At 49.9% G+C, this 26,897-nt stretch overlaps 2 protein-coding genes across 4 annotated transcripts in view; one reads left to right on the top strand and one right to left on the bottom strand.

Moving 5' to 3' along the window:
• PGM2L1 (phosphoglucomutase 2 like 1) overlaps positions 1–16,365 on the top strand; it is a 44,063-nt gene extending 27,698 nt beyond the window's left edge. For 2 of the 3 annotated variants that reach the window (XM_080613876.1, XM_080613877.1), the window contains 8 exons: positions 1,059–1,248; positions 1,458–1,555; positions 2,587–2,767; positions 4,678–4,771; positions 6,297–6,426; positions 7,621–7,810; positions 8,798–8,931; positions 12,090–16,365. In XM_080613876.1, the coding sequence (XP_080470002.1) occupies positions 1,059–1,248; positions 1,458–1,555; positions 2,587–2,767; positions 4,678–4,771; positions 6,297–6,426; positions 7,621–7,810; positions 8,798–8,931; positions 12,090–12,192 (1,120 nt within the window). In that variant the 3' untranslated portion in view covers positions 12,193–16,365. The remainder of the gene's footprint in view (positions 1–1,058; positions 1,249–1,457; positions 1,556–2,586; positions 2,768–4,677; positions 4,772–6,296; positions 6,427–7,620; positions 7,811–8,797; positions 8,932–12,089) is intronic. The other variant, XR_013956468.1, reaches the window with a different exon arrangement.
• An 8,946-nt stretch (positions 16,366–25,311) lies between these two features.
• Positions 25,312–26,388, bottom strand: TPBGL (trophoblast glycoprotein like; the record flags this gene model as incomplete). The annotated part of the gene is made up of 1 exon (XM_080613857.1): positions 25,312–26,388. One exon carries the CDS (start codon positions 26,386–26,388, stop codon positions 25,312–25,314), a length of 1,077 nt encoding a protein of 358 aa, XP_080469983.1.
• Positions 26,389–26,897: the final 509 nt, after the last annotated feature.

Consider the following 26,897-nt stretch of genomic DNA (forward strand, 5'->3'; position numbering starts at 1 on the left):
GTGTCTTTATGGTTCACAGAAGCTGGGTGTTCCACTGCCACAGACATCACTGTCTGCTTGAGGCCATTGCTCTGTGCAATGTGGGCAGTAATTCCTGGTCCTCTCCCCATTCTGTCTTACCCCATCCCTCCTCTGATTAAGTGATCACCAACATTAGGCCTAAATCATACTTGCTAATAAAGAACTCTACTTTTGGGCACTAAATACTGACTAAAAGTGAGGTTGTGACAGAAAATTCTTTGCCTCAGGTTTCCCACAGCACGATATCAGGTGTCTCATACTTAGAAAACTCATTTAATAACTGAGTGGTGCAGGAATAGGAGCAGCTTGAGGTGGGTGCCTCCAGGGAGGGACCCAGAACAAAAGTTCATCCATCATTGGGTTCTTTCTTTGTCTCCAGATGGGCCAAAAATGTCATCTTACCTCATTGTTAATGGATGTAACTCCTTTACCTTCCAGTTTGCACTGGGCTTAAGGCCTTCCTTTACATAAATAAGCACAGGTTTTAAACTCAGTTCAGCTTTAGGTGGGAGTTATCTGCTTCTAGCCTAAGGCTCCGGCAACTTGAGCTTCCCATTGCTACACATGCTAAGGAAGACCACCCAGTCAAAGGAGCTCAGCTAACTCAGTGCAATTCACTACAAGGTGTACATGTGTGGAATAGAGGTGAGAAGATTAAGTGTAAAGGTTGGCTGGGCAGAATTGGAGAATAAAAGGAGGGTGAATAATAATGTAGGTAGAGCAGAGCCAGAGTAAGATCCTCAGGGTGGTGGAAGAGCTGGAGGTTGATGCAGAAACCAACAGTTCATTCTTGGGAGACTTTCAGCTGATGCAGCAGAAGGTGAATATCTCATTTTCCAAAGAAAGAAGCTTTAAACCAGCAGTTTCTAGTGAAACTCCAAATGAGCACTTTTCCTTTACTCCTCCTTTGAAATTAATGCAGAAATCAGCAGAACAGTACAAAGTGTAACTGCATTTTCTTTTGCTTTTGCTTTCCCACATGAAAGGAATCTTGTTAAATAACTAAAGTCTCCCTGAAATTCTTCTTTCCTCCTCAGAGAGCTGAATGTGCAAACAACTCTGAAGTTTGTTCACACCTCTTTTCATGGAGTTGGACATGACTACGTGCAGTTGGCTTTCAAAGCATTTGGCTTCCAGCCTCCCATTCCAGTACCTGAACAAAAAGATCCAGATCCAGACTTCTCCACTGTCAAATGCCCAAATCCTGAAGAAGGGGAATCTGTGCTGGTATTTTTGTTTCTCTTTCATCAGATTTCTATGAGCTTTCCTCTGTTTGGGTATGATGGTGTTGAAAAATCAAGGAAGAGAACAGGGAGTACCTGGCTTTCAGTTAATACAATCTGTATGAGATTACATATGCATGTAATATCTAAGTAGGAAGACTGGGTTTATTTGCTCTTGTGATTTTATTCTTTCCATCCCTCTTCTCTCACCAGGAGTTGTCACTGAGGCTTGCAGAGAAGGAAAGTGCTAAAGTAGTAGTGGCCACTGATCCAGATGCAGATAGACTAGCAGTGGCGGAACAGCAGGAGAAGTAAGTGATGGGATCGTTTCTTTTATCTCTTTCTGCAGAAGTAGTAGTGAAAAGGCACAGAATGTCATAAAATCCCAGACTGGTTTGGGCTGGGAGGGACCTCATCCAGTTCCAAACCCCTGCCATAGGTAGGGACACCTTCCACTAGACCAGCTTGATCAAGGCCCATCAAACCTGGCTGTGAACACTGCCAGGGATGGAGCATTCACCAGATCTATTCACGTTACAGTGAAAGGCCAAATTAAACTGTTCAGTGGTTACCAAAGACAGCAAAATCTTGTTGTTACTGTATTTTCACTTCTATTAGGCAAACATTCTGCCGTGGGACTGTAGCTATTGGGGGTTTTATGTTTCTTTGTTTTTCTCTGTCTGCTTCATATTGAATGGAAACTATTTTTCTTCCACTGACAGGCCAAAATTCTGATCATTGTGTAAGTAGCTGTCTGCAATACACCTGACTGCAGTGTATAGAATCATGGAATGGGTTGGAAGGGAGCTTAAAGCTCATCCCATCCCCTGCCACGGGCAGGGACACCTTCCACTGGAGCAGCTTGCTCCAAGCCCCTGTGTCCAACCTGGCCTTGAACACTGCCAGGGATGGGGCAACCACAGCTTCTCTGGGCACCCTGTGCCCTGAGGCGCAGCACCCTCACAGGGAACAACTTCTTCCTTATGTCCAACCTAAACCTACCTCCCCTCCTTCAGTTTAAAGCCATTCCCCCTTGGCCTATCAAGTATTGGCTGTATAGATTGCTATACTCCTGTTTGATAAGCTAAAAAGGTCTAAGCTATTCTAAAGCTGACAGTAAGGATACTTATTTGGTATCTTTACTTGCTAACAGAATGCACTGAGCTTGTAAATCATTGAGATGTGAGAAATGTGAAGTCCTGTTAATATGGTGGCTTTGTGGAGAGCAGCTGATCAGTAGTGCACTCAGATTCCTGTTCCAGTGCCTGCAGAAACATCCCCCCCTGCGTGGATGCTCCTGGGAAACCTTGAATGAGCACTAACATTTATATCCTGTCTGCAGTGGGTGCTGGAAGGTGTTCACTGGCAATGAGCTAGCAGCTTTGTTTGGGTGGTGGATGTTCTCATGCTGGAAGGAAAACTGCTCTGAAGATGCTGATGTGAAGAACATTTACATGTTGGCGACCACGGTGTCCTCAAAGATTCTGAGGGCAATTGCACTTAAAGAAGGATTTCACTTTGAAGTAAGTGTGGGGTTTATGAGGCCCTCTTGGCAGAGTAAAATGTCATTGCCATGTTCTCCATCTAGCTCCCTCCTCTTCTGACTATGAAATGGAGAAATAGATGACTTCCAGTCTTTTGGCTTGGAGTTCTTGTGCATTCCAGTGTGTAAAGAATGCTGTTTTACCTGAACAGGCCTGATTTCCATGTAGAATTATAGAACGGTTTGGGTTGGAAAGGACCTTAAAATAATCCAGTTCCAAACCCTCTGCCATGGGCAGGGATGCCTCGCACTAGACCATGTCACCTAAAGCTCTGCCCAGCCTGGCCTTGAACACTCCCAGGGATGGAGCATTTACCACATCTGCAGCATTTCTCAATGCACATTACAGTGAATGCAGACTGTGGGATTTAAGGACATTTTCCTGATTTTCGTGAAAGAATTGCCCTGTATTTAAATCAAATTAACTTCTCAACTCACCTACAAGGAGGCTGTAAGAGGTGACCCAAGTTAAACCCTAACTTACATAAAATAGGAATACTTTTGTCATGGTTATTTCCCTAGAGGTAAATTCCTCTGTGCAAGAGAATGAAAGTTGTGCAATTCAGTGTTTCTTACAAAAATGGAATGCTTTCTGATGGCTTTATAACAAGCACTTATTGGTTACACCATGTTCCTTCAGGTGCCCAGGTTACAAGTAGGTTTTACTTCAGATTGTGACAAAGGAACTCTTTTGTTCAGATCTTTAATGTAGTTTTGTGAAGGACTTGCTAAAAGAGGAAATGGGGTTGTCCCCAGTGACTGTGTTTTACTTCCTGCATTCAAATTAAGTACTTGCTCTGATGTCTGAGACTCTCACAAGAGACTTAAGTGCTCTAAAGCTTAGCACAAACATGCAAAGATCCAGGGCTTGTTTTTAATACATGTCTAAATTAAAGCCATGTGTAGTAGGAAAAATATTTTGCCAAACAATGAGGAACGAAAAACAAAGATGGAAAGTAACTGTGAAATGCATTTTGAGTGACTGGCCAGATATGCTTCATCATAGAATCCCAGACTGGTTTGTGTTGGATCTGAAGGAGCTTAAACCTCATCCAGTTCCAACCCCCTGCCACAGGCAGGGACCCCTTCCACTGGAGCAGCTTGCTCCAAGCCCCTGTGTCCAACCTGGCCTTGAACACTGCCAGGGATGGGGCAGCCACAGCTTCTCTGGGCACCCTGGGCCAGCGCCTCAGCACCCTCACAGGGAAGACTTTCAGTGTTCAGGCAGGTTGGATATTGCTGCCTTGTCATGGATTCCGTTAGCTCTCAAAATAACTTCCGCTTTGTGGAAAGCAACACATTTGACTGAAAAAAGGATGAGGAATTTACAGAACCCCTTGATCTCCTCTAAATCCTTCCCTTCTTGCACCTTCCTTCTCTCCAAGGACTGCTTCTAAGAGTCTGACTGCTTTTGCATGATTTGAAGAGCCCAAGCAGTGCTGTTCCCTCCATCACCCCAAATTGCTGGTTGTATTTCTAGAACTTTTCCTTTTGAGTAACTCTGTGCTGCTGTCTCACCTGATGACCACCATGGAAGATCATTTCTGATCTCAGGCTGAATGATGGTCTCTCAAGCACACTTACTTCTTGGTTTGGTTTGTCCTAGTTGAGTATTCCCAAGTAAAAACATTATCCAGTGACTCTTTGCCTTAGATTTATCATCTGAACTGAATAGATGGTTTTCCCCCCTTTCTCCTTTATGGTTTTCCCCCCTTTCTCCTTTACGGTTTTCCCCCCTTTCTGCTTTATGGTTTTCCCCCCTTTCTCCTTTATGTCTTGCCCCCTTATCTGAAGCAGCCCAAAAGTGATGGGAATAATGCATACACTTCTTTGACTTGAAACTAAATTGAAAATACATATTTAATGCACTCTTTTTCTCTTCTTTTTCAGGAAACACTCCCTGGATTTAAGTGGATTGGAAGTAGAGTAAAAAATCTCCTAGATAATGGGAAAGAAGTTCTGTTTGCATTTGAAGAGTCTATTGGTAAATATGTTCATATCATTTTAACATGTTGAGAAGTGTGGGTAAATGTGACTAAAAAGAAGTGACCTTAGCTATGAAACAAATCAAAACCACTTTATTTCTGTTCATGTAGTTGCTCCTATTGATATTTTGCTCTCATCAAATCAATTTGCCAACTATGATGGTAAATGATACATGAATTTCTGATTCTGGTATTGTACTTGTGCAGTTTTCTGATGCAAGCCTCATCTGGTACAGCTTGAAAGTCCTGAGATACCAGAGCCAAGCTGCTGTTGTTGTGTGGTTGTTTAGCTGAGATGAAGCCCAGGATCTGTTCTTAATCAGTTTAATATCTCCCAGGTCCTCTCAGTGAGGACTCGCTACTAATGGCTCTGTGGAACTGGGAGGAGGTTTGCTTTGGTCACATTCTCCATCACACTGGTGCTGCAGCTCCTTCAGGAGCTGTACACTGTCCCCTCATACAGTATGTGAGGAATCCAGCCGTGCAGGAATAGCATTACGTACGTTATGGAGGTGTGTGACTGCTCCTGCTGACCTTGACTGGAGCACTCTTATCTTGGTAATCTTGCTGGCACCACTTACCCATGGAGAACTGTGTAGTGAATGTTTTGGCTATGGGAATTCTCCACTTTGGATAAATGGCAGCTTTTGGGACATCATATTCATGTATAATATGGTATTTGAAAATCGTAGAATCGCAGCCTGGTTTGGGTTGAAAGGGACCTTAAAGCTCCTCCAGTCCCAACCCCTGCCACAGGCAGGGACCCTTTCCACTGGAGCAGCTTGCTCCAAGCCCCTGTGTCCAACCTGGCCTTGAACACTGCCAGGGATGGGGCAGCCACAGCTTCTCTGGGCACCCTGGGCCAGCGCCTCAGCACCCTCACAGGGAAGAGCTTCTGCCTAAGAGCTCATCTCAGTCTCCCCTCGGGCAGGTTCAAGCCATTCCCCTTGGCCTGTCCCTACAGGCCCTTGTCCAAAGCCCCTCTCCAGGTTTCCTGGAGTCCCTCTAGGCACTGGAAGGCTGAAGCACACACACTGAAGAGGGTTTGTGTCCATGCCAGTTTCTTTCATAAAATTAGAGCAGCTTTTAAACCAGAAGGATTAAGGTCTTGCTCATGCATCCCTTCACAAAGAAAGCGTCCTGGCATTTGTGAGGAGCACTGATTTGGGGGTTAGCAAGGCCATATCTCTTGAATGATTCAAATTACTGACAAGACTCTTTGCAGTATTGATGTGCTTGCACAAAGCAAGCTTATTTTTATGGTTAGCACTGTACTGTGAGAGATCTCCTCATAGAGCAGATGTTATTGATCTGGAATGAATTGATTAGAATACATATCTTTCCAGCCCTACAATCCTAAGTTAATTTAGCTTTCTTAGACAAGGGGAATGCATATGCAGTAATAAAACCGATTTATGTATATTGGCCAATATTCTTTTACAGGAAGAAGGTTAAAAAGCCAATAAAGTAAATCAGTGTAGTAGTATCTCTGGTTACTTTTCTCACGATCAACTTGATTTCTAGGCTTCATGTGTGGCACATCAGTGTTGGATAAAGATGGTGTAAGTGCAGCTGTGGTCATAGCTGAGATGGCAACCTACCTGGAGGGCAAGAACCTCTCACTATCACAGAAACTCATTGAGATATATGAAACGTAAGTTGTTTTTCCCATTAGTATGTTCCACTTCACTGTTTAGGAGCTGGGAATAATGAATCTTTTTAATGCATCCCTCAGCTGTTTTCTCATTGAAAGCTGTTTTTTTCTGATGCTATGATGAACTAGAGTCTCCAGTATTACAGATACTACTTTAATGCTCTGTCTCCCAAAGGACTAAAGAGGCCTTTTCTACTGTGAAAGAATGCTGCATTATAGATCCACCAGATCAAACTCATTAGATTCACATTGTGTCACTTGTTATCTTCTGATGTGTATCTGCATCTTAGTTGTGCTCTGTGTGCCTCTCTTGAAACACTGTTTAGACTTAAACCCAGTCTGGGGATTGTTACGTGCTGCTCTTGCAGAGATTTGTATTAGAACAGGGGTTAAACGAATGACCTGTATTCAGTAGCTACGGATACATCATAACAATAAAATGAGGAACATGTTTATGTCAGAATTAAGTCATTTGTTGTGATAAACCCTGTTCATCAGCAGAAATTCCTGTGCTCTAATGGAACTGGCAGCACAGTTACAACAAATCACAGAATCCCAGACTGGTTTGGGTTGGAAGGGACCTTAAAGCTCATCCAGTTTCACCCGCCTGCCATGGGCAGGGACCCCTTCCACTGGAGCAGCTTGCTCCAAGCCCCTGTGTCCAGCCTGGCCTTGAACACTGCCAGGGATGGGGCAGCCACAGCTTCTCTGGGCACCCTGGGCCAGCGCCTCAGCACCCTCACAGGGAAGAGCTTCTGCCTAATATCCTGCCAGCCCAGCACCTGGTGAGCACTTACATTAGGTCTGATTGGGGGTAGTAGTTTCAACTTGGATGGACTCATCAGTCGCCTTCTGCAGAGGCTGTTGAAATAATCTGTTGTTGTGGCTATGGCAGACAAGTTTTGATGGTGAGGGAATGATAGTTGGTATTAACTTCCTTAAGGCTTCCAAGCCAAAGGACTGGATTTTATTTCTTTGGAACTCAAACCTATGCTTAAGTTTATAAAATAGCTGAAGATGATCTGAGTAATGCAGCAAAATCTGCTTCAGAGTCCAACCATTTGCCTATAAATACCTGTTCCTACAGCTGTGACAACTGCGTTTTTGTATTGCTTTTCCACACAGGAGCTTTCTTTAGTTACTAAATCTAAAGAAAACTGAGTCTGGTAACTGAAAATGTTCATCTACTTTTAGGTACGGATACCACATATCAAAGACTTCCTATTTCTTGTGCTATGATCCTCCTACTATCAAAAGGATATTTGAGAGACTTCGGAACTTTGATGCTCCTCAGTCTTATCCCAAACTTTGTGGCATTTACAATATCTTACATGTGCGAGATGTCACCACTGGCTATGACAGCAGCCAGCCAAATAAGATATCGGTGAGTTATGAAGGACTTTTGCAGGAGAATCATGGAATGGTTTGGGTTGGAGAGGACGTTAAGCTCATCCAGTTCCAGCCCCCTGGCATGGGCAGGGACACCTTCCACTAGAGCAGCTTGCTCCAAGCCCCTGTGTCCAACCTGGCCTTGAACACTGCCAGGGATGGGGCAGCCACAGCTTCTCTGGGCACCCTGGGCCAGCGCCTCAGCACCCTCACAGGGAAGAGCTTCTGCCTTATCTCCAATCTGAACTTGCCCTGTTTCAGTTTGAACCCATCACCCCTTGTCCTGTCACTGCAGTCAGTCCCTGATGAAGAGTCCATCCCCAGCATCCTTGTAGCCCCCTTCAGACACTGGAAGCTGCTCTGAGGTCTCCACGCAGCTTCTCTTCTCCAGGCTCAACAGCCCCAATGTTCTCAGCCTGGCTCCATACAGGAGCTGCTCCAGCCCCTGATCATCCTTGTGGCCTCCTCTGGACTTGCTCCAGCAGCTCCATCCCCTCCTTATGCTGGGGACACCAGTACTGCACAGAGTGTTGCAAATGGAGTCTTGCAACAGCAGAGTAGACTTATAAGTATTAATAAGTATTATAAGAAAACAAGTATTCACTTATTTTCATATAACAATGAATTGATTTCATTAGTTGAAGTGAGCTCAGTGTTCTTCAACTCTGAAGCTGTCTAGCAGGCTTCCGGATGTTGGAATTCCAACTGGAGCAAGAGGCAGTTCTGTTATCATAGAATCATAGAATAGGTAGGGTTGGAAAGGACCTTAAGATCATCTAGTTATCCTTAAATACTGAGTCTCATCAGACTGAAATGACTTGTTCTTGTTGCATTGGCTGGTGGATGTATACAGGAGGGGATTCCAGCAGGTCTGTTCAGCTTTGTACATACTGAATGTTGTAGTTAAAACCAGCCAAACATAAAATCACCCACTTTTGTGGAAGCTGAGGTATTGTGTAATAAGATGATGTTGGTTTTGTAGGTGCTGCCAGTGAGTAAAAGCAGTCAGATGATCACTTTTACCTTTCAAAATGGTTGCGTTGCCACCCTTCGGACAAGTGGGACAGAACCAAAGATCAAGTACTACGCAGAGATGTGTGCACTGCCTGAGCAGAGGTAAGCAGAGGGCTGCATGCACACTGCAACATGCATTTGGGATGAAAGTCAGTAGAAAGGAACCAATTCCCTGCCTGGTGGGCAATTCCTCTGCTACCTCCTTGGAGACCTGAGCCTCACTGACTGTTCCAGCCTGTTAAACTCACCAGTGATGTACATTCCTTCTCCTAAGGGATCCCCTCTATAGTGGATAAGACAAAGAACTGACTTTTCAGCATCTGCTGCATAAGGAGACTCATTTATTAACCCAATTCCTCATTCACTTCAAATTAAAGAGTGATTAAGTGCTGCTGCTGGCACGTTGCTTAAACCCTGGTGAATTCCTGCTGCATTTGGGAATCTGTGTTGCTCTGAGCTATGGGAATAGTAGTAGAGGTCTGTCCTGTTTTGACAGCCACCTGGATTAAGCTGTTTCCAGTTTAAAAGAGGTGGGTGCAAATACAGGGTGTGTATGCACCACTGAAATCGGGGCTGTGCATAAGCCTAGCTTCTCGGTCTAGCTAATGGAGAGAAGCAGCTCTTGAGCTGGATTCCTAACCTGAATTGCAGGAGTATCCCCCGTTATTAGACTCTTATTCCAACATTCCTGTGGAGCAGAGAATAGCAATAATATATAGGGGCCTCTGATTTGGTATTTCTTTCTACTTATTGGCAGGAATTCAGGCTGAGCATGGTTTTATCACTGAATGTTTTGGTCAGATTTAGGCAGTCAGTGGATAGATTGTCAGTGGTAGATAGCCCTTGCTTGGAAAATGTGCATGTGAGGGGATACACAAATCCATGCCTTGGCAGTTTTCCACAGATTGCTGGAGTATTCTTTAAACCATGGTTTATTGCTATATGTAGAATCATAGAACCCCAGACTGGTTTGGGTGGAAGGGACCCCAAGCTCATCCAGCTCCGACCCCTGCCACAGGCAGGGACACCTTCCACTGGAGCAGCTTGCTCCAAGCCCCTGTGTCCAACCTGGCCTTGAACACTGCCAGGGATGGGGCAGCCACAGCTTCTCTGGGCACCCTGGGCCAGCGCCTCAGCACCCTCACAGGGAAGAACTACATGAAGGGCATCAACACAGGTATGGCCTATCTTTTGCATCATGCTTTTAGTTGTTCGGAATTGACCATGGAATAACAGCAGGTCAGGGAAGTGGTAATTCTACATCCCAGTTTTCTGAGTGGCAGCTTTTGCTAGAACCTTGTTATTTATTCAGTCAGAGAGCTTTCTGATCATATGGCTTGTGAAAGCACTTCTTATGTGGGTATGGAAATTCTCACTTCAGTTAGAACATGTTTCCATGAACCTGGGAGTGGGCAGCATACCATTTGGTGAAAGAAAAGGCAAGGTATATTTAGGGTGAAAAGCTGCACTAAAAAGGAAGAAATAAATGCTGGAAATGCTGTCTTTAACCTAATCTTAACACAAGTGAAGGCCAGACAAGAGTAGTGGGGAGAGAAACAATAGACATCAGAATGCTTTGATGCATCATTTGAGCTTCCACTGCTGTTCATTCTGGTAAGTCAGAAGAATACATTGACATATAATTTTAGTTACTACCTGTGGTTAATGGCCATTAGTATCTGGAACATGAAATGGCCGACAGCATCCTGGCTTGTGTCAGCAGGGCCAGGGCAGGGACTGTCCTCCTGCACTGGGCACTGGTGAGGCCACACCTGGAATCCTGTGCTCAGCTCTGGGCCCCTCACTACAAGAGAGACATTGAGGGGCTGGAGCGGGGCCAGAGAAGGGCAGCGGAGCTGGTGCAGGGCCTGGAGCCCAAGGGTGATGGGGAAGGGCTGAGGGACCTGGGGGGTTCAGTGTGGAGAAGAGAAGGCTCAGGGGGGACCTGATGGCTCCCTACAAGTGCCTGAGAGGAGGATGGAGCCAGGAGGGGCTGGGCTCTGCTCCCAAGGAACAAGGGATGGGACAAGAGGAACCGGCCTCAAGCTGCACCAGGGCAGGTTTAGATGGAGCTGAGGAACAATTCCTGCCCCAAAGGGTGCTCAGGCATTGGAACAGGCTGCCCAGGGCAGGGCTGCAGTCACCGTCCCTGGGGGTATTTAACAGATGAGTAGATGTGGCACTTAGGGACATGGGTTAGTGGTGGCCTTAGCAATGCTGGGTTAATGGCTGGACTCAATGGCCTTAGAGGTCTTTTCCAACCTAAATGATTCTATGATTCTAAACTGAAAAGCTCTCAAGCTTCCCTGGTTCAAGGCATAAAGTGGCCTGTAGGAACCTCCAAAGGCATCTCTCTCTGTAACAGCATTGCAAATGCTCTGAGTTGCTGTTTATTGATTATTCTTAAGAGCTGCACATCAGGAAAGTCAGTTTTACAGCAGCATTTTGGGGTGGCTTCTTTAAAAGCAAGTGGTGACCTGAAGTGCAATGATGGATTCCCAGTTCCACAAATGAAGCAAGCAGATGTAAATAAGCCTGTTTTGGCTGTTCTCTATTAAAACCAGGCTGAGTTCCTCTCCTTCCACTGAGACTTCTGGCGTAGGGTTATGCATTTTTAAAGCAGTTTTGCAATGCATTAGTGCATGTGGATCGTTTTACTCAAATGAATGTCTGGGCATTTAAATAGGGAAAAGATCAGCACATTACAGTGTCCTGTTCTGAGCCATGACACTTCGCCTTGATTACTCAATCCTCCTAAATGGCTCTTTAGCCAAAATACAATCAGAAACCCTAGATCATAGAATCATAGAATGGTTTGCGTTGGAAAGGACCTTAAGATCATCCAGTTCCAGCCTGCTGCCATGGGCAGGAACACCTCAGCCTAGACCGTGTTGCCCCAGATGGGCATCTGGATGCTATGGGGAGGAAAATGTGGGGTTTCTACCTGCTCTTGGTAGCTCATTCTTGCTTTTAAATCCATTTACACTCTGTGTCTGACCAGTCTTGCATTGGTTTTGCAGTTAGGAGTTGTCGTGTCCTCTCTGCCAGCCTGGAGCCCTCTAGTGGAGATTAATTTGTTCTTTCATTTAATTAAGTGAATTTAAATTGATATTGCAATTGTCCCCATGGAAAAGTAGCTGCTTGAAGTGAGAGGTTGGAGTCTCTACACTGTGATAACAGCTCCATCACCGTCAGATCCTGCTTTTCATGTTGTAAATGTGTGTATCAAACCTCTAACACCATCTTGTTCTCTTGTCTAGTGACAGAAACGTGCTGGAAGAAGAACTTCAGAAGCTGATTGAAGCTTTGATTGAGAATTTCCTTGAACCTGATAAGAATGGACTGATCTGGCGCTCGGCTTAGATCCGCTGGCCCTGGTGTTCAGAGCAGTGACGCTCTGCCCTGTGTCACAAAGGAACCAAGAACACAACTCAGTTTAATATATGTGTGTGTGTGTGTGTGTTAAACAGCTATGGTTTTAATCTATAAAGGAGCATTCTTTTGTCAGGCTTTTCACCAAAAGAAAATTGGAAAAGCAAATTGGGATAAGGGGAGGAGGTGAGAGAGAAGGATGGAATTTCTTACTACAATTCTCTGTCCTTTTGACCAAAAGACTTGGTTAACCTGCACCAATGCAAATGAACTGGCCTCGTAGGTTTAAGACAGATCTTAACCACTAGATCATGTCTTAAACTCATTTCAGGTACCAAATAGCTTTTGTGTGAAAAGGCTTTATAATCAGATAGTCACTTAAAGGAAGCAATTTGCTCCAGCCTGACAAAGAAGCCTGTTTCTTCCTAGCTGTTGTGTGTGAGTGTAGGTATCATGACAGCTCTTCATTTCCCAACAAGTGGAAGTAGAGTCCAGTGCTTTGTATTCCTTGTTAGGCAAGTTGTTCAATATGACCTTTTCCAGCTCCTGAAGTAACTTTCTATTGTTCAAGGTGCTCTTGGTGCGCTGTAACTTTCCTGTGTGTATCTTACTTACTCAACGGTGTAACAATAGTGGCACCACACAGAGTTCCACTTGCAGCCTGGGTTTGGATTACACAGTGCTTCCAGAGGGGTAGAGACTTGCTCGTTCCCTGGTTAAATTGCCCATTTGAACGACTTTGCAACCGCTTTCTTTTAGCCCATGTCCCTGAAGGGAGAAGGAGACCTTAAACCTTTCAGTAGAGGTGTCAGAAATCCAGTAACTTTGACTGAAAATTCCAGTTAGTGACTTTTGGGAGGCTTTATGGCTTGAATTCCTATTGTCTGTGTATTACAAAAGGACTGGACATGGAGGTGAGACCCAAACACCATCATATTTTCTTTTCTAGTTACTAAGCCATTACTTTTTGTGATATCTTGTAAACTAATTTCTGTTACATCACACAATAGTGTCACAAATAGTATTTTTTCCTCTTTTAAGACATATTTCTAACAACTTCCCATCTGTTTCCTACATTTGTTTGAGTAAAATGGTACAGCTCATCCCTTTTTCCCCCCCAAGAAATAGGCCAGTACACAAGTTCTCATGGATATATCTAGGATTTCAGAAAGCAAAAGCCATGAAAGATACTTTAACTGAAGCAGTGCTTCAAGGAAAACTGTGTATTGATTAACTGAGAATAATACTTGTTAATGTGTCTTAAATGGCTATAGAAGCCTCCAGAATAAAGTCAGTATGTTCTGGGTATCTCCCTGCTATTGCTTCACAGTAAAAGAAATAGATAAACTCAACTCTTAAGGGCTCTATTGAAGGTTATGTGAGAAGAACCTAAGATGCACTTAATCTAAAGCTCTTGTCTTGCCACTATTGTTAAATCCCTCCATTTGTCCTCTCTCTTAGGATACCCTTAGAGCTGGATGCCCCAGGATTGGGCAGTGGGTTTGTGTGTGTCACATTTACACAGCTCCTAAGAGCACCAGAGGTTCGTGTTGGGTATTTCATGCTGACAGCAGCTTTGCACTATAACTGTGGAGAAGTATTTTTGCTGTATATGAATGTACATGTGCTGCAGGAGGTCTGTGTTGCACAAAGTCTTGTTGGCCACTGATGCTTATTTATTACTTTCAGAGAAAATGCTTCTGGATTGTTCTGCAATGGAGTGAAATGTATCTAATGCCAAAAACCTGGATTGGTTTTCTTTGACTGTATATTTGACTGATGGGGGGGGGAATGGGGTGAAAGCATTTACACTTAGGGTATCCTCATGTTGTTGTACAGCGCTTGGTAGGTGTCAGGAGGTGTGAAGGTACTTCTGACTGCTGCTTTGGCTTCAGCTTTCACAAAGAGATGCAGATCTGAATTCCAGCTGCATGAAGTTGAAGGAGGACTCATCATTCTTTCAGCGGCAGCAGAGTAAAGCCTTGGGCGAACTGGATTCGTTCTTCAATAGCCTTTTAGCGATAGAGAACAAATGGCTTGGAACCTAAGTTTGAACAAAGGTAAACACTTTAAAAAGCATAGTGTGTGTGTGGTAAGGCCAGCTCTATATGTATTGTAGCAGTGAGCATTAGGAGTTACGTCTTGAGTTAACATTGATGCTCCTGCAAAGAGCAGGAACCTGCATCTTCCCGCAGGGATCTGCTTTCTGTCAGTAGACAAGTGTTATAAATGCAGTATGGAAGCAAATTGTGCTTATGTTTTCCAATCAGCATTCTTAGAAGTGGGTAACTGTTCATAGTTTAAATATCTTTAATAATAAAGGCAAATACAGGGAGTTTAGTATCTGGAATTCTTCTCGTCCATAGATTTGAGCAGTGATTTAGAGATGTAGTAGTGCTTTGGGAATGACGGCAACAGGCACAACGTGTTGAATGTATTTAAGGGTATAATAGCTATTGCTGTTTTTAAGCTGCTGCTACCATTGTTTTCCTACTGTATTTGAACGGTTTGATATATTTATACTGTTCCATTTGTGGAACTCCTCCTTTATCTCCTCCCTCTGATTTCGCTTCCCTTCTATTATGTGAAGTTGTGTAGTTATCTTACTTCTGACTTTGTTCTACATCGTGTTGGAGTTTGTTGGGCTTGTGCACAAGCTTCTTTCAGTTGTCAGCTCTCCTTTACTACTTTCCAGATAAGAACAAAGGCTTTCCAGACTTGAGTAGAAAGCAGATAACAGATCAAAGTACGCTGTGGATGATGCTTATTAGGAGCTTCCAGTTAAAATATGCCTCTTCAGAGGCTGGTCTGCAGCCAGTCATTGGCTTTAACTGTGCTTGGACAGCAATGGCTTGGGTTTAGCATTTGTTGAAGTTAGGAGGGCTCAGGTTTGCCCTTTCCCTTCTTGATGTGACAGGTTTGATCTCTGTGTCACTCAGATATGTGATGAAGTTGTTTCCCTGGGTCTAGGACAGAACATCTGTAAGCACAGGGCTGCCAGGCAGGGTTGAACATCTACAATAGAGAGCTTTTAGCTGAGTGTTTTGTTCTAGTTGTGATGCAGTGTCCTGTATGTGGCTTAAATAGCTTCAAGTGCTATTCATGTGCCTCCTCCTGCACCTCTAGAGGATGCTTCCTGCCACAGCATGAGTGAATCTCGACTCCTGCATGGAAGAGGAGGAGGAGGGAGCGTGTTTAACACAGGGTGAGTTTGACTGGAAGCTTCAAGCACAACTTGAGCTGTAGCCCAAAGTCTTGTAGCCCCTGCTTTGTGTCCTGGTGCCCATCCAAATGATGGGGCAGTCCTGCATCGCTTGCCCTTCACTTCCCTTGCACGCAGCAGGATGCTCCTCCAAGGAGCCAGGTTTCCCTTGGGCTGGGGTTTTGCCTGAGGAGGTCTCCTCATTTCCTTAACAGTAAATACCCACCTCTTCCTCCTGAGGAGGGGAAATACTGGTTTTTGTCATCCACAAAGTAAATTGAGAACTAGAATTCAGTGTGTTTCAGATGTTGAGGTGAGTTACAACACCCAGTATCACTGCCTGGCCTCCTTTACCTGCCTTGGGGAGTGCTTGGTGATCTTGAGCTGCTCCCATATCTCTTGTTGGAGGATACCTGTGTGGTGAGCTCCCTGGTGTTACGCCATGGTGTAGCAGCACTCGGGAAGCACTTTGTGTCCCTGCTCTGTGTGGCTCCCAAAGCATTGGGGATTTCACCTCCTGTTTTATTAAAGGGAGTATTGAGGCACGAGGTGGAATGATGGTTTCTATCATAGGGGGCATGGTGGAACGTGCGGTCAGCTTTGGCAAGCACTTGGATGTTCTCTTTAATCTGAAAACCAATATTGGCATCACTTCATTTTGTCCTCCCCACTTTTTGCGCTCTCCTCAAGTAAGAGTCGGGGCTCTTTGCATGGTGATGCCTTGTTGGTTAAAGACCCAGGCCATTCCCCATCCTCCCCTTTGCTCCTGAGTAGCTTTGTGCAGAGGTGATTGAAGTATCTGAAGTTGCATCATTCTCCTTGTCTCGAATCCCAGGCAGTTCTGTATCTGTGCTCTTGGTTACCCAGTGCCTGTTCTGTGAAACCAGCAATACTCCAACTCCAGAGTGGGAATTTGCACTTTCCTGAACCGTTTCTGTGTGTTGCTCTGTGGATTCAGCTCAATGAAGTGTTACAAGTAATAAAGTCTTCTCTTCGTAGTAGCAATCCTGCATCTTTCTTCTGTCTTCCTTAGTCCAACGCTGGTGGCCTAAAAGCTGAGCTGGTGGGGACCTGTTCCTGCCTTGTGTTAGGAGGAACACTGACAGTGATGCCCTAGGAATAGCAGCATTCCCTGAAGGAGCTAACCTGAAGTCCTTCTGACGATGCTGGATGCGATCTCTCCTCTCACACCGATGCTTGGTCCAACAGCATCCAACCCAGAGGCAGCGCCCACCCAAAGGAGAGGCTTCAGCTGCAGGGAGTCCCACCAGAGCAGTCCCAGCACTCTCTTGCTGGTCCCTCTGCCCTGGAAGATCTCCTTCTGCTGGAGCCTTCACAGGCTTCTCACACTCAATGTTAAAGGGAAACTGAGGCATGGAGCAAGGAAGAGAAACACCACCCACAAGCCCAGTGGTATGGCCAAATCCAGCCCCTGTCTTCTGAGCAGCAGCTCCTGGGCTGCTTGTGGTCCCCAGCTCCTCTCCTCCCAAGGCTGAGCTGTCAGAGGGCTGCACGTGGTGTATGGAAACCTCCTCTGAGGCTGCTGCTGTGCGCATCTCAAAGGAGAGGGCTGGAAGCTGCTCTGGAAACCTGCCCCTTTGGGGTGGAAAGCAGCATCTCCATGGGTTTGGGGTCCCATGGGTCAATCCTGCCCACACAGAGCAGCATCTCCATGGGTTTGGGGTCCCATGGGTCAATCCTGCCCACACAGAGCAGCATCTCCATGGGTTTGGGGTCCCATGGGTCCATCCTGCCCACACAGAGCAGCATCTCCATGGGTTTGGGATCCCATGGGTCCATCCTGCCCACACAGAGCAGCATCTCCATGGGTTTGGGGTCCCATGGGTCCATCCTGCCCACACAGAGCAGCATCTCCATGGGTTTGGGGTCCCATGGGTCCATCCTGCCCACACAGAGCAGCATCTCCATGGGTTTGGGGTCCCATGGGTCCATCCTGCCCACACAGAGCAGCATCTCCATGGGTTTGGGGTCCCATGGGTCCATCCTGCCCACACAGAGCAGCATCTCCATGGGTTGAAGGACACGAGCCCATCCTGCCCATGCAGAGCAGCATCTCCATGGGTTTGGGGTCCCATGGGTCCATCCTGCCCACACAGAGCAGCATCTCCATGGGTTTGGGGTCCCATGGGTCCATCCTGCCCACACAGAGCAGCATCTCCATGGGTTGAAGGACACGAGCCCATCCTGCCCATGCAGAGCAGCATCTCCATGGGTTTGGGGTCCCATGGGTCCATCCTGCCCACGCAGAGCATCATCTCCATGGGTTTGGGGTCCCATGGGTCAATCCTGCCCACACAGAGCAGCATCTCCATGGGTTTGGGGTCCCATGGGTCCATCCTGCCCACACAGAGCAGCATCTCCATGGGTTGAAGGACACGAGCCCATCCTGCCCATGCAGAGCAGCATCTCCATGGGTTTGGGGTCCCATGGGTCAATCCTGCCCACACAGAGCAGCATCTCCATGGGTTGAAGGACACGAGCCCATCCTGCCCATGCAGAGCAGCATCTCCATGGGTTTGGCGAACACAGGGGCCCATCCTGCCCATGCAGAGCAGCATCTCCATGGGTTTGGCGAACACAGGGGCCCATCCTGCCCATGCAGAGCCGCATCTCCATGGGTTTGGGGAACACAGGGGCCCATCCTGCCCATGCAGAGCAGCTTCTCCATGGGTTTGGGGAACACAGGGGCCCATCCTGCCCATGCAGAGCAGCATCTCCGTGGGTTTGGGGAACACAGGGGCCCATCCTGCCCATGCAGAGCAGCTTCTCCATGGGTTTGGGGAACACAGGAGCCCATCCTGCCCATGCAGAGCTGCATCTCCATGGGTTTGGGGAACACAGGGGCCCATCCTGCCCATGCAGAGCAGCTTCTCCATGGGTTTGGGGAACACAGGAGCCCATCCTGCCCATGCAGAGCTGCATCTCCATGGGTTTGGGGAACACAGGGGCCCATCCTGCCCATGCAGAGCAGCATCTTCATGGGTTTGGGGAACATGGGCCCATCCTGCCCATGCAGAGCAGCATCTCCATGGGTTTGGGGAACACGGGCCCATCCTGCCCATGCAGAGCAGCATCTCCATGGGTTTGGGGAACACAGGGGTCCATCCTGCCCATGCAGAGCAGCATCTCCATGGGTTTGGGGTGCAGGTTCTTTACTTGCACATTATAGAGATTATTTTTGGCTTCTCTTTGTGAAGAACACGGACAGCTCCCCCCAAAACTGCCCCAGAAAAGTCCTTTTCAAGGGCATCCTTTGAAGCGGAAGGTCTGGGTAAAGGGTGAGTGAATGGAGCTGTGAGCAGCTCTAATGTAGCACCATTGACCATAGGACCAGTCCCACCAGTATAAAACCACAGGAGAGGGAAGGGACTGGTTTTGTCCCCATCGAGCTGAGGCTGTGTCCTCTGAGGCTGAGGAGCTTCACCAATTAGGAATGATGCTGATGATCATCTAAAAATAGGGATCTGTAAATGTCAGTGCGAGTGCTCAGGAACGTGCAGGGAGGATGGAGCAGCTCAGCAGCTGCCCGTGCATCCTTATGCAGGCTGAGGGACCAGCACTGCTCTGTCCTGGGGTGATCCTGCTCATCCTGGCTCTCTAAGAGACCCCCCAAAACTGGCTGGTAGGGATCATCATGGGCACCTATGGCCAGAAGCCGTTTTATCCCAATGGGAGCTGCAGAAGATCCCAGCTCTGCTTTGGAGGGGAGATGGGGTGAGGAGAGATGGGCTTTGGAACAACAGTCTCTCAATGTAAGTTATTTCCCAGTAGCATTTGATAGGGGAAAACTTGAGTGTCCAGAATAAGGACCATGGATGATCGCAGCCCCATGAGATGCTCCAGTCCCAAAAGATGGAGCTCAGGGGCACAGAGACACCGACGTGTTATCCCCATATTACCCATCACTTCCACCCCTGCGAGCTTCTCCCTCATCCCACAATCCCACCTATCCCAATGTGCCAAAACCATGTTTAAAACAGCTGGGAAAGCAGGTTTATTGTGAGAAATAATCCAGATTAGGGGGAAGATCCTTCCCCATCTGCCCAGTGGTGCTGTGCCAGCTCCCAGGGGGGATGAGGTGGCCCCGTGCTGGGGACCCTTGTGGCAGGGAGGGCATGAGGATGGGGGGGGGTCAGCCCCCTTCGGGGTGTGGGGAGCAACCTCCCATCCAGCCCTGCTTGAGCATCCCAGCCTGGTGCTCCCTGGCCTGCCCCTGCCCATCTCTGATCCATGGGGTGATCTCTGCTCTGGAGCCAGGCTGAGAGAGCTGGGCTGGGGCAGCCTGGAGAAGAGAAGGCTCCTGAAGGGGAGACCTTAGAGCAGCTCCAGTGCCTAAAGGGGCTGCAGGAAAGCTGGAGAGGGGCTTGGGACAAGGGCCTGTAGGGCCAGGCCAAGGGGAATGGCTTGAACCTGCCAGAGGGGAGACTGAGATGAGCTCTTAGGCAGAAGCTCTTCCCTGTGAGGGTGCTGAGGCGCTGGCCCAGGGTGCCCAGAGAAGCTGTGGCTGCCCCATCCCTGGCAGTGCTCAAGGCCAGGTTGGACACAGGGGCTTGGAGCAAGCTGCTCCAGTGGAAGGGGTCCCTGCCCGTGGCAGGGGTTGGAGCTGGAGGAGCTTTAAGGTCCCTTCCAACACAAACCAGGCTGGGACTCTGTGATCTCCCCCTTCCCAGGTCCCTGTTCTGCCTGTCCCTGCACCCAGGGCAGGCTGTGGGCACAAGGGGGTCACGCACTGCTCATGCCTGGAGCTTTGACCTGTCCCCTTGTGCCCTGGCTGGGTCCCTCTGCCCCCTCTCCTTTAGGACAGGTCCCCAGCTCCCTGATGCTGCACCTCCAGCATTATCCCAACCTGGCCAATGGAAGCACTGCGGGTCCGTAGAAGGGATCTTGTCCAATCCCAATTTCCTTGGCAGGCTGCAGGGGCCACCTCTGAGCTGCAGGAAGGACAAACCGAGCAGGGGCTGTCGCAGCGTTGGAGCCCCGAGTTCTCAGTGAACCTCGTGAGGTTTGAACCCCATTTCTGTGGGTTTTGTGCCCAAACCCTTCCCTGATAGCAGGAGCTGGTTCAGTTTATGCCTCAGTTTCCCCAGTGCTTGAGAGTAGCAGTTCCCACCTCCTCTTCCTAAAGGAAAAGCAGAGAGGTTTTCTATCCTCAGCTTAATCCCTGTTGGCAGAGGATGAGGATGAAGGAACCTGGTGTGGAGCTGCCCAGGATGAGCCTGCCCGGGGAGGATGAACTGTTGTTAACACTGTGCATGCTTGGAAGGGGGAGACTGATTTGCTTCCCTGCCCAAACTCCAGGGCACGGCAGCCGCACGGCAGCAGGGACCAGGATGATGCTCAGCCCAGGTATCTCCGCTTGATAAATCAAGCAGCAATCACCACACGGGGAGGTTTGGCCTCTTCTGCATTGAGGCCATGCTCAGCATCTGGGCCCCATGGAGCAACTTCCACTAAACCTGAGCAAAAACACACCTGGGACACCCTGGTCCAGCGAGACAAGCACCTAAATCCCACAGGGATGTGTACAGGGGGAGGAAGGACAGAAGTAAGGAAGGAAGGAAGGAAGGAAGGAAGGATGGATGGATGGATGGAAGGATGGATGGATGGATGGATGGATGGATGGAAGGATGGATGGATGGATGGATGGATGGAAGGATGGATGGATGGATGGAAGGATGGATGGATGGAAGGAAGGAAGGATGGATGGATGGATGGATGGATGGATGGATGGATGGATGGATGGATGGAAGGATGGATGGATGGAAGGAAGGATGGATGGATGGATGGATGGATGGATGGATGGATGGATGGATGGATGGAAGGAAGGAAGGAAGGATGGAAGGAAGGAAGGACGGATGGATGGATGGATGGAAGGAAGGAAGGATGGATGGATGGATGGATGGATGGATGGATGGAAGGAAGGATGGATGGATGGATGGATGGATGGATGGATGGATGGATGGAAGGAAGGAAGGATAGAAGGATGGATGGATGGATGGATGGATGGATGGATGGATGGATGGAAGGAAGGAAGGATGGATGGATGGATGGATGGATGGATGGAAGGAAGGAAGGATAGAAGGACGGATGGATGGATGGATGGATGGATGGATGGATGGATGGAAGGAAGGAAGGATGGATGGATGGATGGAAGGATGGATGGATGGAAGGAAGGATGGATGGATGGAAGGATGGATGGATGGATGGATGGATGGAAGGAAGGAAGGATAGAAGGATGGATGGATGGATGGATGGATGGATGGATGGATGGGAAGGAAGGAAGGAAAGAAGGAAGGAAGGACGGATGGATGGAAGGATGGATGGATGCAGGCAGGGTTGCCTGATCCAACTCCAGCCGCTCCCACATCCATCCCCTTGTCTAAATCTCACTGCTTGGCTCCTGTATGGATTTTCTTTGGAAAACAAGGAGTGAAAAGCAGATCTGAAAGACCACAGGCTGCAAAGCAGCCGTGGCTTATAAGCATCTCACATGCAGGGCTTTTAAATATGGAGCTTTGGGGGTTTTCCCTCTTTTTTGGAGATGAGCCACTGCAGAGGGCTCTGAGCATCCTTCACTTGGTTTGTACCCCAGATGCTGTTTCTATCCTGCCATTCATTCGGCTCAAGGAGCCATCGGGATGATTTTCCTCTTGGGCAACAGCTCACTGGGAGGTTCATATCCCTCTTCCAGAGGCTTTTCTGGGAAGGGACCACATGGAAACATGACAGCAGCTGCCTTTGGGGACCCAAAAAGCACCTTTTGAGTCTTGGTTTTGCTAATCCAGAGGGGTTCCCTATTCCTGATTTGTCATCCACGGGGTAAGGGCTGTATGGAATAGCATTGACATCAGCAAGCCACAAGAATTGAGCTCCTCCAGCTGGTTGCCCACCCAACCACCACATCTCACCACTCTTGTGTCACCTTCACAGGGTGACAGAGCTTTATCTCCCCAGAGAGGGCTGGTGCATGAACCTCAGTGTACCCAGTGAGGAAAGGAGGAATATCCTTATCCCTGGAGACCAAAACCCACCACAACCCTCCCTTCAGCCCCAGGGAAAGCCGGAGCAACCAGCTGCGCACACCAGCCACCCCCATTCCCAAAGGGATTTGGGGTCTGGATGTGTTTGGCCGCTTCCCTATCTGCCCGGAGGCAATTTCCTTCCCATTATCTATCCCCAGGCACTGGATGCTCTGATTCCTGGTCCAACAACCACCCATCTGCCTGCAAAAAGAACCCATGGAAGTGTTTAAGGTCAGGTTGGACACAGGGGCTTGGAGCAAGCTGCTCTAATGGAAGGTGTCCCTGCCCGTGGCAGGGCTTGGAACTGGATGGGCTTTAAACTGCTTTCTAAACCAAACCATTCCAGGATTCCACGATTCTATGAAACCCCTCCAGCTGCTTCCCTTCCTCACTGCAAGATGTTAAATCTCAAGGATTTCCCATCATCATCCCCTTGAATTGCTGCTGCTCCGGTTGAGTCGCAGCCCGGGACAGCCCTCAATGCCCAGCAGTGCTCGCTCCCGGCATGGTGTGCTCTGCCAGATGTGGCTGCCAGATGTGCAAACCCATCCCATTGCCCTTTCTCTTGCTCTGGGGCTTCGTTCTGGCTGCATGGGGATGGGAAATGGAAAGAGGAGGTGGGAAAGCGGATGGCCGTGAGAGGCGGGCTGAGATTTCTTCCCCATAAACCTGCTCCGTAACTCATTGCATGGGGTGGTGAGGTGAGGACGGAGCCCACAAGTGCAGAGGATAGGGAGAAAACCTCAGGAAATGGGAGTTTCTGTTGGAGCAGCTCATCTATGACGAGCGGAGCCATGGGGGTCTCTGGGGCTTCCCCTCGAATCGGGACTGAGCTCCGGTGGGGAAGCAGCTCCCTGCTCAGCAGGACCAGCCCAGAGCATCCAGGACACTCATTTTGACTCCTGGTGCCGTATCCCTGCCTGAACACAGCCCAAACGCATGGCTCTGCTTCAGCTCCCTTTTCCCAGTTTGCCCACCTGGATACTGGGAGAAAATGCAAAGGGGGGAAAAGCAAAGGGATAAAATGGAAAGGACCCTGCACCAGGTCACATCCTTCCCACAGCCTCTGGGATGGGAATCGTTGTGCTTTCCCCCAGCAAAGCTTTCCACCCGGCAGCTGAATACACACACATGGAGGCTCAGGGACCATAAATCCCACAAACCCCTCACTTACAAACCCAACGCACCGGATTCCTGCTGCTCCTTGCATCAGGGATCCCAAAACACCAAGCAAACACGGGGGCTGGTCCAGCATGGATGTGAGGATGCACCCTCCATCCTCACCCCTGCCCAGCTTCCCGTATCATCCTCCTGGCACGGAGAAAGGCAAACACGGATGTATCCGAATGCAACAGTTCAGTTTTAAACCCCCAGATTCAGCATTTTAAGATGCCACATTGGAAAAGCTACGGATTCATTTTGGGAATGCTGCAGGTCGCAGCCCTGCACTGCCTCTCACAGCATCTCTGATCACTCCGTTATCGCATGGATTAGGCACCAAACCACCCAGGAGACAAAAACTCCTGTAGCAAACCATTACCTGGATAATTTTCCTAAGCTCCAGCCCCGTTACCAGGGAAGGATCAGGACCGGCAGAGCCCGAGCTCTGTGCGCAAACCTCTCCACATCCCTGCCCACTAAACCAACCCAGGAAAAGAAGTTTCCAAGCAGCAGCAAAACTACGGAGGAGCCCACAGGCGCCTTCCTCCAGCATCAGCATCACTTGAGCCGAGAGGATATCGGGAATCATTGCAAGGAGCTCTATAGAAAATAGACCACGGAGTGGATGCAGCTTTAGATATATTTGCTCTAGGATATACAACAGCGTCTAAAGCAACCACGGGTGGGTGAAGGAGGTCGAGAGCTTTGGCCTCGCTTGGTTTCAGTTACAAAGTGCTGACACTGGTCTAGGCTACATCTTAGAGGCAGAGAAGGGCTGTCCCCGCGTGCGCCGGGGAACATGCACGCAGCCAGAGGAGTTTCCTACCCAGCTGCATCGTTCTGTGCCTGGGAAGAGCTGGGAATGTCATTGACCAAAACGAAACGGATCAATGGGCTTGGGAAAGGACGCTGGTTCCCAGGGGGAGCGGCCGGATGGAGCGTTTTCCTCTGTCTGAAGCAAAATAAAAGGGGAAAGCATCAGGAAATTCAGTTTTGTGTCTCTCAAATAGAAATCTAATAGGAAAGAGAGCTGTACACGGTCAAAGTCAAGTCCAGGCTCCAGGAACATCCAGGAGGACAGTTTCAGGTATGGCCCGCTGCTTCCCAGGATGAGCCAAGCAAACACTCACTGTGGATCCTGCAGTCCAACGGAGAAACCCTGGGAAGCTGCTCCTAATCCTCCCGGGAGCATCGGGACTGCATGTGCTGGCATCCCGCAGGGGGGATCGGGATGTGCTTCACCCTGCCCACAGGCAATGGGATGGGGTGAATGGATCCAGTTCTGCTTCTGGAATCAGTGCAACAGGGTTGATTGGGGCATGGGCAGGGAGAGCTGGTCCAGAGACCTCCGGGGAGGGTGCACCCCACTCTGATGCACCCCAGCACCCATCCCTGAGGCCGGCTCATCCTCAGACACTAGTTTTCAGTGATGCTATGGCAAGGCAGTGGGAATGGGGATGGAGATGGGGATGAGAATGGGGATGGAGATGGGGATGAGAATGGGGATGGAGATGGGGATGGGGTGGGGATGGGCATGAGGTTGGGGATGGGCATGAGGATGGGGATGAGAATGGGGATGGGAATGCAGATGGGGATGAGAATGGGGATGGGGATGAGGCGAGGAGGATGCCAGAAGCAGAGGTGTCGAGGTGCGGCATGGTGGTCGGATGCCGGAGCAGGGAAGGTGGGATACTGAGGATGCCATCAGAGGCCGGGGGTATCAATGGCGCTGGCACAGCGTGGATCAGCGTCCTGCTCGTAGCGGTAGTGGTATCCCTCCATCTGGTCTCGACAAGCCTCGCGGAGGTTATGGAGCCAACGCTTGATGCCACGGCGGTTCAGGTAGAGCACCATGAGGAACACGATGCCGATGAGGGCCAGGACGATGCCGAAGAAGACGTAAGAGGCCGTTTCCAGCCTTCCGGGCTCACCACCCTCAGCATCCACACACACGAGCCCCTCAGGCCGCAGGCGCAGCAGGACGGCCCCGCGCAGCGCCGGGGGCGCGGCACAGCGCAGGCTGCGGGCATCGGGAACGCGGGCAACGGCGGCGGAGCGCAGCCAGGCCAGGAACGGGCGCAGGGCACAGTCGCAGCTCAATGGGTTGGCTCCCAACGTGAGCCTCAAGCCCCTCAAGCCCGGAGCATCCAGGCTCCGCAGCTCGGCGGCCACCAGCCGCTGCAGGGAGTTGTTGCGCAGGTCCAGCTCCTCCAAGCCGGCGGGCAAAAGGGAGGCCGGCAGCGCCCGCAGCGCGTTGCCCGCCAGCTCCAGGCGCCGCAGGCTGAGGTTGCGCATGGCCAGGGCGAGCTGGTCCTCCAACGGGGCGGCCAAGAGCGCTTGGTTGAGCTGCAGCGTGCGCAGCAGGGGCACGCCGGCGAAGGCACCGGCGGCCACCGAGAGCAGCGGGTTGTGGCTCAGGTCGAGGGTGCGCAGCGCGGGCAGCCCTTGCAGGGCCATGTCCTCGATGGTGTGGATGTTGTCGTGGCGCAGGCGGAGCAGGCGGAGGTCTGGCAGCGGGCGGGCGGCGAAGGCAGCGCGGGGCAGGACGCTCAGGTTGCTGCCGGCGATGCTGAGGTTGTGCACGGTGACCGGCAGCTCCTTCGGCGGCTCCTCCAGCCTCTCGTACCGGCACTGGACCTGCTCCGGGGTGGCCACGCAGTAACAGGCGGACGGGCAGCCCCCGGGGGCGGCGGCGGGGGGCACGGCCAGCGGCAGGAGCGCGAACCCCAGCCAGGGCAGCCAGCGCCCGCTGCCCGCTGCCCGCTCCTGCCTGCGGGCCATGCTCGCTGCCCGGGCATGCAGGGGAAGGGGGGGCCGGGGGGTGTCGTGGGGGGGTGTCGGGGGTGATGGAGGGTGGGGGGGCCGGACCTGCCTCCCTGCACCCCCCCGGGCTGAGCTGCCTCCGGCGCCGCGCACGCACCCGGCGGCTCTGCCGGCACCACCGGACGCGCCGCTGCCCAAATTGGGCTGGGAGGGGGGAGGAAGGGGAGGAGGAGGAGGATGGGGAGGAGGAGGAGGAGGAAAGGGCTGGGTTGGGCTGCCTGGCGCTGCGGGCTGGGCGGGGGAGAGCCGCGGGCGGCTGCCGTCGGGGGGGCGCGGCTCGGTTCGGCTTGGCACGGCCCGGCTTTACTCGGCACGGCTCCATTTAGCTCACTTCGGCTTGGCACGGCTTGACTCGGCACAGACTGGTTCGGTTCGTTTCGGCTCCGTTCGGCTCGGCTCGGCTTGGCACGGCTCCGCTCAGCTCGGTTCGGACCCGCTTGCAAGCGCCGGCCCCCACCGTGCCCAGC

The sequence above is a fragment of the Psittacula echo genome (genome assembly GCF_963264785.1).
Source record: "Psittacula echo genome assembly, chromosome: 3".
Lineage (NCBI taxonomy): Eukaryota > Metazoa > Chordata > Aves > Psittaciformes > Psittacidae > Psittacula > Psittacula echo.